We start from the raw sequence: 12,621 nt of genomic DNA on the forward strand, positions 1-12,621 counted from the left end.
AAAACATCACAGTCAGTAACAGGGGATTTCTATGGGAAGTATCCAACACCTGGTTTATATATCAGAACCAAATCAAGATTGTAAATGCCCCTTCTCTTCCTTTGGATGCCCAGAGGTATTTTTCTGGGTGGTTAACTTGAAAGAATCACCATGGGGTTTTTTCCATACCCTGTAGAAAGGAGATGGGCAGGTAGAGCAGGTTTGAAGCTTGTTGGTACTTAGAGCCCAATGCGATTCTAATGCCTGGGAGGAACCGAGCTCACTGAGGTACCCCAGCCCCACTTCACAGCCATCCAACCAGAAGACCCATTAACATCACACAAGGAACAGGAAAGGGCCACTTACTTTTGGTTTTGCTCTTGGCTTCAGTTGCTCTAACTTCTTAGCAGCAGCCTCAATGGATGCTGCAGCCCCCAGTAATTCTGTTTCTGCAATGACGGTTGGGTCTTCTGGATCCACCCACTCTGTTCCTAAAATCATTCCAAAAGAGGGTCATTCTTGGTAGGTGCAGATCGCAGGGCACAGGCTTAATGAAGAACCATGTCTGGATTTGCAAGGCTGGCAACTCCAGGAGCCTAGCAGCTGCTGAATTGTCCTAATGGATGCTCTCTCTAGTTCTCATGAAGGTCATCTGGATACACGGGGGTGGGAGTGTGGGGGGGGGGGGGGGGGGGGCGGCCTGATCCTGGATTTCTAAATCAGTTGTTTGTATATCCCTACCATCAATAACAGGAGCTCTGGTAGTATAGTGGTTACGAATCGGGCTGCTAACCTCAAGGTCGGCAGTTCGAAACTACCAGCCGTTCCATGGGAGAAAGATGAGGCTTTCTGCTCCCGTAAAGATTTACAGCCTCAGAAACCCTGTGCAGAGTCACTATGAGTTGGAACCGATTCCACGGTATTTAACACTACCACCACCATCAATAACAGCTTCAAACTGCAAGGTCTCAGGGACCAAGGCTAGCATCAGCCTTATTCTGACTTCTAACTTAAAGCTGCTAAACACAAGTAGCATCCTCAGGAGACTAGCATACACTGACCACCACAAAGATAGCCATTCTCTTCTGAGAACACAAGGAACAGCCACTCACTTCAAATTAAAGAAAGGGATGTTCATGAGAAAAATATTTTCCCAATGAACAGATTGCTTCCTTTTAACCGTGAAAGAGTATGCAAACAAGGTACTTAGAACCATTTTAAAACATTAGTTCATTCACTATTTGAATGAGAATAAATGTTAATAATGAATGAAAATGCACATAAAAATAAATGGTAATATCTTTACAAAGAGTTCCCATCCAACTTAAAGGCTATCTTCTCAAATTCATAGACTGATCCTGTCATTTAAGAGGAAGTACTGTAACACAAAGACTTGGAGGAAGACTTGCTTCAGGGAGGAGGTTAATTTTAAAAAATCAAATCTACACTCATTTGCTTTAAAAGTAAAAAAAAAAAAAAAAAAAGAAAGAAAAGTAACTTACTATACTGCTTTTCACTGTATATTTGGCAAGTAAGGGCTTGTGTTGGCTGCGCTTTGGCTACACCCAGCCCACTGTCCTACCCCCTGCCTTGGAGAGGTGTGGGAGTTGCTGACCCAGGACCAGAAAACACCTGAGGACCCAATGTACCTTTCATGGCTTCCGCCGCCTGGATGAGTTCGGTCACCGCTCCCGCAACTCGCTTGGAGAAAGCAGACAACTGATGTTTGAGTTCTGGGGTTGGTTTCTGAAGAATCTGTGTGTAAAGAACCAGTCAAAAGTATAAAGGGGGGAACCCTAAGACTGGAAGTCCATATTACCTGTGCTACGTGTAAGCTGAGTCTCTGTCCCAGAGTGACTTCAGAATCTTGGGGAGAAACATTGAAGACTCCCTTGGCTTTGGTTTCCTCATGTGAGGCCCAATCAGGGCTTTCTCTAAGGTTCCTTCTGACATATTTCCTAGAAGTCATGCAGGAGACTTAAGTCCTAATAGTACATAAAATGTTTTAAAGAATATATACCTACAAAAACTCCCAAAGTTAAACATTCTGAGTGAACGTGAGAGCCCCCGGTCAGAAGGTGGCTGTGACAAAACATACTGAGGTCTTAGGGACTATGTGGCCCAGGTGGGGTCTTGGAGACAAAAATTCCTGACGTGAGTAACAACTAATGGATCTTGAGACCCAGAGAGAATAATCTATTCCCAGAGATCAGACCTCAAGTTCTGTTCATTTGTTCTCTAGTTCAAAGGTTTTAAAAATTTGTGTTTTGCTCTTTTTAACTAGTATTTAAAAAGTTCTTGCAAACCCAAGCTCCCATCCAACTTAAAGGATATCCCTTGCTGAATTCTCAAAATTCATCAGAGAATGGACCCAGGAAATGCATGAGTGTCCCTCATTACCATGCACCATGGATTGCCATTGCCTTTCCTTCCCAATTATCCAGAACCTTCTTTCAACATCCTTTTCCACTTCTCTTCCCTACAATTCACAGCAGTAAAGTTCAGATTTAGAGATGCTAAGGGAGCCCAGAAGGAAGAATCAGAGCTGCCTATCTAGACATAATTTTAGAGCCTTTGAGTAGGGAGCGAAGTATAGGCTGTGCCCAAACCTGGCTTCACCTGTTGGTTTACGACACTAGGCAAATTACTGAACACCTCAAGCTGTCTCCTCATCTGTAAAACTGGAATACTATCCCCTCAGGGCTGTGCAAAGATCAAATTGAAAACCAAACCAAACCAAACCAAAACACATGGGAAAATCTCATAAATGCCTAGAACACAGTTGTTGTTGTTGTTGTTAAGTGCCGTTGAGTCGGTTCCGACCCATAGTGACCCTGTACAGGGTTTCCGAGGGTGTAAATCTTTACGGGAGTAGAAAGCCTCATCTTTCTCCCATGGAACGGCTGGTAGTTTCGAACCACTGACCTTAAGGTTCACAGCCCGATTCGTAACTCGTTAAATGTGAGTTCTCCATTTGGGTGTCACCATGCCCTCTTTCACCTGGATAGGTTAGTCTGTCTTTCTCAGGAGTCTGGGAAAGATGATTTTTGGACCCAGGCCTAAGCCCACCATATGATAGCTACAAGGGAAGCTTCATAAAAAAATCCGTGGCCAGTCCAGACATACCTGTGCATAGAGAACATTATGTTATACACTCAAACTGACTAGCAAGTGATTTGCGAGCATTACTCCATAGGCCTTTATCCCCATCTGCCTTGCTTTTGCATCTTCTAACTTTACTTAGTTTTTGTGCTTGTTCTATGACGTCAGCTGGTATATTGCTCTCATTCCTTACACATAGCACTATACAGGTATTAAGAGTTCAGGACAGTCCCGGAGGTGAGTGGACAAAAATGAATGACAGACAGACTACACGATGGAAGCAATTCTTAAGGCTCCCTTAAGAACACTGTTGCTGTTGTTAAGTGTCACTGAGTTGGTTCTGATTCATAATGACCCTACAGGGTTTCCGAGGAGTCACAGTCCAGTGCTGATCTTATAGCGCCACACCAGGAAGGTGGACAGTAAGTGGAAAGTGAGTGTCTTTACTTCCTAATATACCAAGCAGGCAGGCAGTTAAGAATGGGTTCTGAAACAGAGCTGTTTCTAAGGTATGGCATGTGCCCTGGGCACCACTTGAGGGGGTACCACTGGTCAGTTCTATTAACCCAGTATGGCCCAATTCCCTTCCTCAAGCTGGACAGACATTCAACGGTGTGGAGAAGGGTGCACAGGGGAAAGCCTGTCCCTAGGCACAAGTCCAAGGGCATGCCAGGTGAGGCGCAGAATGACTTTCTGAGGTGCCACAAACAGGAAAGCACCTGAGGTAACTGGATAAGAGGGGGACGGTGCTTCTGCTGATGTATTATGGCTACTATCACTGTTTATTTCTCTTGAAATTGGAAATGGGAACATAATTTAGAGAATGCCCCTGGGTACTCAAATTGGGACTGGGGGTCCAGTTTAGAGATTTCCTGGGAGCTTGTTATCCTCCCTTATAAGCACCTATTTTAAAGTCAAAATACCTGGGGGACCCTGGTCCAGTTACTAATCCTTTCTCTAAGCCTCAGTTTTCTTATTAAATGGGGATAACAATCCTTTCCTCACAGCATTGTGGTGAGATTATATAAATTAATGTCCATAAAGGGCTTCTGATAGAATTCGTTTGGTGTGTGATTTTATGCAACCAGACCTGTGAACCACTGCTCTATGCTCAAACGGTGGCATTTACCACGACTTAATTTTTAAATTCTTATACTGCACTTCTCTGAAACAGTACATGCTACAGGGACACCAGGTCGATAATGGTTATGGCTTCAAGGTCTGAGCAAGAGATCTACTGGAATCATTAAATGTTGTCTCTACTGTGATTAATGGGGGAGATTCTAGTTAATGGTGAAAAGACTGCATGCTGTACTCCTAAGACTGAGAACTACATAAGGAATTCCTAGTCAGCACAAAAGGCAACAAGAAGAAACAAATGGTACATAGACTGGAAAGTGAAAAGTAAAATTGTCTTTGTTCACAAATGGTATAATCTATATAGAAAATTCCAGGAAATGGAACAAAAAATGCAACTTGGACAAAGAGATTAGCAAGGTCACAGTATACAAATTACAAGGACAATATACAAATGTCAGTTGTATTTCTATATACTAGCAAGAATCAGTTAGAAATTGAAATTTAAGAATACCGTTTACATTTTAAAAAATTATGAAATATTTAGGGCAAATCAGACAAGAGATGTACAAAACCTGTACACTGAAAACTACAAATATTTTTGAGAAACATCAAAGATTTAAATAAATGGAGAGATATACCATGTTCATGGATTCAAAGATTCAATATTGTTATTGAGTTCATGGATTCAAAGATTCATATTGTTAAGATTCAGTTCTCCCCAAATTGACTCCAGTATGCATTTTTGCACAAATTGATAAAACTATCTTAGAATTTACATAGAAATGCAAAATACTTCAAATATCCAAAACAGTTTTGAAAAAGAAAACAAAAGTTGAAAATCTTAAACTACTATGTCATTTCAAGACTTCCTATGAAGATGCAGTAATCCAAAAAGTATGGTTTGGGCATCAAGATGAACATAAATCAATGGAATAGAAAAAAATCCAGAAATAGATACACACAAATGGATTTCCTAGAGATGCCAATGGGAATTCATGGGGAAAGTTTTAACACATGCTGCAGAACAATTTAGATAGTCATGTGCAAGAAAATGAACCTTTTCTTTAGGTCTCTGACTCTTTGATCACACTATATGCATAAGTTAACTCAAAGTGGACTCTAAATCTAAATGTAAGCACTAAAACTACAAAGAAGAAAGTGACTTTGGGTTTGTCAAAGATTTCTTAAAGAGTACACAAAAAGCACCAACTACAGAAGACAAAAATTACTAAATTTGACTTCATTGAAATGAAGATGTTTTGATATTCAAAAGACACTGTTACACTGTTATTCAAAAGACACTGTTACACTGTTATTCATACAATGAAATGGTATTTGGCAATACAAATGAAGTACTGAACATCATAACCATTATGTTAAGTGAAAAAAGCCAAGCAGAAAAGACCACAAATTCTATTATTCCATTCATATGAAAAGTCCAGAAGACGCCAATCTATAGGGACAGGAGACAAAATACTGGTTATCAAGGGCTGGGGCTGGGGAATGGGAAAATAAACTGTTACTAGGCATGGAACATTTTGTGTGTGTGTGTTATATGTTGACAAAAATGTTCTAAAATTACATAATGTTGATGTTAATGTTGTGGAATTGGTTACGAGTCATAGCAACCCTGCATAGGGTTCCCAAGGCTATAAATCTTTGTGGGAGCAGAAACCCTCATGTTTCTTCCTCAGAGGGACTGGCAATCTTGAACTGCTGACCTTGTGGTAAGCAGAGCCATTGTGCTCTGACAGATGCATGCTATTGTTGTTAAAATGCTGTTGAGTTGGTTCCAACTCATAGCGACCCTGTTTAGGGTTTCCAAGCAGCAGCAAGTGGTTCGCAGTCCAGTGCTGATCCTATAGCACCACACCAGGAGTCCAATAGCTTTGTAAATATAAAAAATTCACTGAATTTTGTACTGTTCAAGTCATATTTCAATACGCTGCTTAAACATGGACAAATATGGTATGCAAATGAAAATTTAGCTGGAAGTTGGGATATAATCTTAAAAATAATTTGACAGTTTTTGCAAATGGATATGTTCAGTTGTAGGATGACATCGAAAACATCATAAAGAAGAAAGCAAAAGGTCACTAAGAAGGCAAAAAGGAGAAAAGATCAAAATGGATGTCTGAAGAGACTCTGAAACCTGCTCTCCAGTATAATGATGCTAAAGCAAATGGAGGAAATGAGGAAATAAAATAACTGAACAAAAAATTTCAAAGGGCAGCTCAAGAAGACAAAGTCATGAATTATAATAAAATGTGCAAAGACTTAGAGTTAGAAAACTAAAAGGGAACAACACGCTCAGCATTACTCAAACTGAGGAAACTGAAGAAAAATTCAAGCCTTGACTTGAAATATTAAAGGATTCTATGTGCAAAATATTGAATGACACAGAAAGCATCAAATGATGGAAGGAATCCACAGTCACTGTACCAAGAAGAAATGGCTGATATTCAACCATTTCAAGAGGTAGCATATGATCAAAAGCTAACACACTGAAAGATTAAGTCCAAAGTGCACTGAAGTCAAGGGCAAAGAACAAGGCACCCGAAATGGATGGAATGCAAATTGAAGTCTTTCAACAAACTGATGCAGCACTGGAGGCACACACTCATCTATGCCAAGAAATTTAGAAAACAGGTAACTGACCAAATGATTAGAAAAGATCTATATTTGTGCCCAGTCCAAAGAGAGATGACCCAATGGAATATGGAAATCATTGGACAATTTCATTAATATCTCATGCAAGTAAAATTTTGCAAAAGATAACTTAAAAATGGCTGCAGCAGTACATTGACAGGAAGCTGCCAGAGATTCAGGCCGGATTCAGACAGGGACATGGAACCAGCGATACCATTGCTGATGTACAAATGGATCCTAGTTGAAAGCAGAGAATACCAGGAAGATGTCTACACAAAGACTTTCGATTGTGTGGGTCATGATAAGCTATGGACAACATTATGAGGAATGAGTATTCTGGAATACTTTATGGTACTCATAAAAAACCTCTACATAGACCAAGAGATAATCTATCAAACAGAACAAAGGGACATTGAATGATTTAAAACCAGGAAAGATGTAAGCCACGGTTGTATCCTTTCACTATACTTATTCAATTTGTATGTTGAGCAAATAATCCAACTTTGCAGTCCAGTGCATTAACCCACAATGCCGTATCAGAATTCTCTCTATATACACATACACTTGTACATAAATGTTCTTAGTAGCTTTGTTTGTAATATTTGAAAACCGGCATCAACAGATGAATAGACCAATTATTACATATCCATATAACAGAATACTTTTCAGTAAGAAAAGGAAGCAAATTATTGATATGCACTAAGGATGGAATGTAAAATACTGAAGCTGATCAGTATTTATCAGTCAGATAAAAGAGTAGACGCTACATGAATCCACTTAAATTCTAGAAAATGCAAACAAATCTATAATAATAAAAAGGAGATCAGTAGTTGCTGGAAAATATTTTGGGGTGATGTATACAGTCATTATTTTGGTTGTAGTGACAGTTTCACAGATCAACATATGTTGTTGTTGTTAAGCGTCATCAAGTCGACAGTGACCCTATGCACAACAGAGTGAAAGACTGTCTGGCCCTGGGCCACTCTCACAATTGTGCTTTTGCTTGAGCTCATTGTTGTTGCCACTGTGTCAGTCCATCTCATTGGGGGTCTTCCTCTGATTGTTGACCCTCCACTTTATCAAGCATGATGTCCTTCTCCAGGGTCTCGTCCCTTCTGACAACACGTCCAAAGTAAGAGAGACTAAATCTGGTCATCCTGACTTCTAAGAAGCATTCTTGCTGCATTTTAACTATGTGCTGTTTATTGTATATTAGTTATACCTCAGTAAAGCTTCAGGGTTAAGAATAATGTGGGGAGACACATTTAAATGATCAAAATGTTAATGACATTTAAAAAAAACCAAAACTTGTTATTTTGAATTTGGCGAAGGTTTACAGAGCAAATGATCAGATTTATGTTCAACAAATCATCCACACTTCTTTCATCTCACCAGCTGCAATCTCCTCAACGTAACATCAATGATCACCCCCACTTCTGAGTCTCTCGTGTCCATTCCTCCTCCTTTCCACATCCTTCTGAACTTTGTCCTTGAGTAAATGCTGACTATTCTATGGTGTGCGGACCTCACTAGTGTTGTTGCCCCTCCCATATACTTATCTATTCCTTGACTGATAATTGATCCAAGGTGTGAGTTCAGTTCCAGACCTGAAGTGTGACCAAGGGCCATAATCTTTGGGTTCCACCAGTCTCTAGCTGACCAGTAAGCCTGGTCTTTTTTTTACGACTTTGAGCTTTCTTCCACATTTTCTGTTACTCTCTCCAGGACCTTCTAATGCGATCCATTTCAGAGCAGTTTGTAGTGGTAACTGGGCACCATCTAGTTCTCAGGACCTCATTACTCTTTTTGGTAATGTCTAAGTCACCTTCATAACTTTGCCCCTGTGTGCTCCACATTCATGGATATAGTTATAGAAGAAGTAAATACATTATGTCCAAATACCCTCTGTCAAACCTAGACACATTTGTGACTATATTCTTACTGTTCCTCCTACATTCTGTTCAGCCTGTGTGTTTAAGTCATATCTTAACAAGAAGAGCCCTTGAATGAGAAATTACCACTTTCATGTGCATTCCGACTTTGAAAGAAAGGAAATGGCTATATGCTAAAGTATCTTAGCTTGCACAAGGTAGGAGGAAAGTAGTTCTATTTTTATTCTGCCATTAAGTCAACATGATTTCTAACAAGCAGGCACCAAGACAGAACCAAATTAAAGTTATGCTGTTGGAAGCGAAGGTAATTTTAACTGTGCTGGAGCTATCTTCTTGCAGATTTGCATAAACATTGAACAGTGATTGCTGCACAGGCAAAGTGACAGCTCCTATCCTGCAATCCAAATCTCCTATGATGAGCTGGCAAATAGCAACCGCACGAGGCCAGCGACATTCACATGGGTCCTTCTACAACAGCTTCCAGCATGAGGGATTGCTGGCTCAAATTAGATTCCATGGGTGAGACTCGACTAGATTTTCCAAAGGATCTGTAGTCTCCTGATGCCAAAAGGTACCAGTTGGGTGTTCTAGGTCTGTGAAGGCTCTTACTTAGCATTGTAACGGATGCTTTGTATATACAGATGTATGTGCTGATGTAACTTTGATGAGGTGGAAGGAGACAGGAAATGGCTTAGAGGTTAAATTCCAAAGGGCTCAAGAGCCAAAAAAGATGAAGAATGCTAAAATCATGATAGCCATTTACTTCTGGAATGAGGAAAATAAGAATAGAGAAAGGATAAAAAATTCATTATTATTAACATGTTTTTTTTAAAAAAACCATAAGGATCTCAAGCAAATAAGGCAAATGTTAATTAGCATTAGTGAATTTTAGATAAGCGGACACATGGCTGTTGATGTTATGATCTATACTTTTAAACCTTTTCTAAAGTAAAGCTTGAATGCATTGGACTGCAAAGTTGGTTTGAACTGCACGGTCAGCGGTTCAACCTCACCAGCCACTCCTCGGAAACCCTACACAGTATGGGTCGGAACCAACTCAATGGCACTTAACAACAATGAAAGTAAAATATAAAAACCAAACAAAAAAGGGCTAAGAAGTCTTGGCTTTAAGGTATTTTGACTGAATAGGTACATTTTCATGTGCTCAAATTTGAGAAAAGCAAACGTAGCCTTCTTGTACCACCTGAAAATGACCTCACTTTATTTCTGCATATTGCTGGATACTTTCTCTGGAACTCAGTTTTATAAAGAATAAAGAAAGGATCTGCTTTTTAAGAGTACCAGGAAGATTATCACAAAGATCTCCAGGTAAGGTCCTGATTTAAGTGGACTTTCTTTTCAGAATAGAGCTACGTGGTCATCTGACCCCACAGGGTCTTTCTGTAAAGGTCAGAGGTTGGGATTGCTGTTGTTATTGTTGCTGAGTCGGTTCTAACTCACAGTGACCCTGGATTGGTTCACAGTCCAGTGCTTACTGTATGGAGCCACTGCGCTTCCAAAGCATGGGAGGGTTAATTAAAAATTATCAGCTTTTTAAATCTACCACCCTCAAATATCTAATCTTCATATTCTTTATTTCTCCTTTAAAGGTGTTTGCAACAAAAACATGATGTTTCTATAAATAAGCAATTTAACTTTCATTTTGATTCTGTCTGAACAAATTCCATCAGAAAATGAACTTTCATTTGCATGGTGGACACTCATTTCCTCATTTCTAATTGGGTCTTTTCAGTCTCATGGCTCCGAGGTCTTTTCAGTGTGCAACAATTGTTCTTAAGACTCGGGCTAGCCTCAGTTTCTTTAATAGTCTGCGTTGGGAAGAAATTAGGGCAAATAATGGTGAAATGTGAGCTTATTTTTAGCATGAGACCCAAGTAAACTACAAATGTCCACCATTTAGGTGACCAACACTGTCACAGGGCTTCTCTAATTTTCAGTTGCTACTGATGTTAGGTGCTGTCCAGTCGGTTCTGACTCACAGCAACATGATGTACAACAGAAGGAACCACGCCCCATCTGGCACTGCCCTCCTCTTCATTACTCTGTTTGAGTCCACTGTTATAGTCCCTCTGTCAGTTCATCTCATTGAGGGTCTTTCTCTTTTATGCCAACCCTCTCCTTTACCAAGCATGATGTCCGTCTCCAAAGACTTGTATTTTTCATGTTTATCATAATCCCCTGGACACTTCTGTAGTTTTGCTATAAAATATCCTTCAAAGAATGTGTTTAGCTTTTTAGAGAGAACAAAGGAGCTCTGTTAGCGTAGTGGTTACGAATCAGGGTGCTAATCTCACAGTTAGCAGTTCAAAACTACCAGCTGTTCCGCGGGAGAAAGATGAGGCTTTCTGTTCCCGTAAAGATTTACAGCCTCAGAAGCCCTGTGCAGGGCCGCTATGAGTCGGAACCTACTCCACGGCACATAACAACAACAACAACAACAAGGACATATGGCGGAGTTCTGGTGTGGCGCTGTAGGTTAATGTGCTGCACTGCAAGGTCGGTTTGAACCACAAGGTCAGTGGTTCAAGCTCACCAGCCGCTCCTCAGAAACCCTATACAGGGTCACTTTAAGGTTATAACTGGCTCGACTGCACTTAACAACAACCACAGTGCATGTGGTGCTGTAAAATGAACCCTAGAGTGCAAGGTTGGTTTAAACTGCCAGGTTGGTGATTCAAACTCACCAGCCATTCCCCAGAAACCCTATACAGGGTCGCTATGGGTCTGAACTGACTCAATGACACTTAACAACAACAACAACAATGCATTAGGGCCACAAATAAACACATGAAGCGATTCTCATTCCCATCACGTTGATAGAAGCATCAGTAATTGCTTTGAGGTACAAAAACATTCTTCTTGCAAAGACCAGAAAGTGTTCTTTCTGTTTTATAAAAATAGTTTTAAACATCATTTAGCTTTTATTCCTATTAACAATTTCATTTTAGCATCAGTTTGCCTTCATACCATAAACCTCCAAACAGCCATGGAGAAAAAGGACATTCATATGCTACGATAAATTATGTAATTACTGTGTGTAATTACAGTCTACACATACAACAATTGTACAGAAAGATGAAAAGAAATGTAAGTGGCAGGCTTTTAACAGACACATAAACTACTCAAGTTTGTAATGCATAGGTTTAAGAGTCCTGCTTCTATAGCAAGTACAAAGAGACACTCAAAACAGAAAGTAAATCAGCTAACGTGTGGGCAGGCCTGGGAAAAAGAACAACACTGGGCAGCAAAGTACAATCTGCTCTTGCCTGGGCCCCTTCTAACACCTGGCCTCCATAGGTACCCTGCAAATGGAACCTTCCAGATGATATGTGAGGAGGCTTCAAAACAGTTCATGGAAAAATGGAATTAAAAGAGAAAGGAATTTTTTTCCATGAGCTTTTTGAAGTCCCCTCATAGGATGTTGGGTCTTCCTGTGGCAAGAGCCATTTCCTGTTCCAGAAAAGCTGCTAGTCATCAGTAGGACTGAGGCCTGTCGTGTGAACAAAGTGGCTATTGAGCCGAGATCACTGATGTTAGAGTGAGAATGGCTCCTACTCCCGTTGCTGGCCGGATGATCTGATTTGTGGATACTGTACGTGTGTCAGAGTACTGCTGTGACTCATAGGGTTTTCAGTGGCTGAATGTTCTGGAAATATATCACCAGGCCTGTCTTCTGAGACATCGCTGAGTGGACTCAAACTTCCAAACTCTTGGTTAGCAGCCAAACATGCTAACTGTTTGCACCACCCAGGGATTCCTGGGAATGGTTCCTAGAACTTCTCGAATGTTCAGAGGCCTTGGGCCCTTCTGCCTCCCCAGGGACACCTGCTCATCTCCTCAGGATGACATCTTTATGTTGCTCATCAAGAGAAGGTGGATGTGGAGAGGAGTGGTAAGG

The 12,621-nt window shown here is 40.5% G+C and overlaps 1 protein-coding gene across 1 annotated transcript in view; it reads right to left on the reverse strand.

Moving 5' to 3' along the window:
* TLN2 (talin 2) overlaps nucleotides 1-12,621 on the reverse strand; it is a 229,757-nt gene that overhangs the window by 22,747 nt on the left and 194,389 nt on the right. The window contains exons 50-51 of the mRNA XM_006831575.1: nucleotides 1,629-1,734; nucleotides 346-470 (exon numbers count right to left, since the gene is read on the reverse strand). Of these exons, the coding sequence (XP_006831638.1) occupies nucleotides 346-470; nucleotides 1,629-1,734 (231 nt within the window). The remainder of the gene's footprint in view (nucleotides 1-345; nucleotides 471-1,628; nucleotides 1,735-12,621) is intronic.

This window comes from Chrysochloris asiatica, unplaced genomic scaffold, assembly GCF_000296735.1.
Source record: "Chrysochloris asiatica unplaced genomic scaffold, ChrAsi1.0 scaffold00004, whole genome shotgun sequence".
Lineage (NCBI taxonomy): Eukaryota > Metazoa > Chordata > Mammalia > Afrosoricida > Chrysochloridae > Chrysochloris > Chrysochloris asiatica.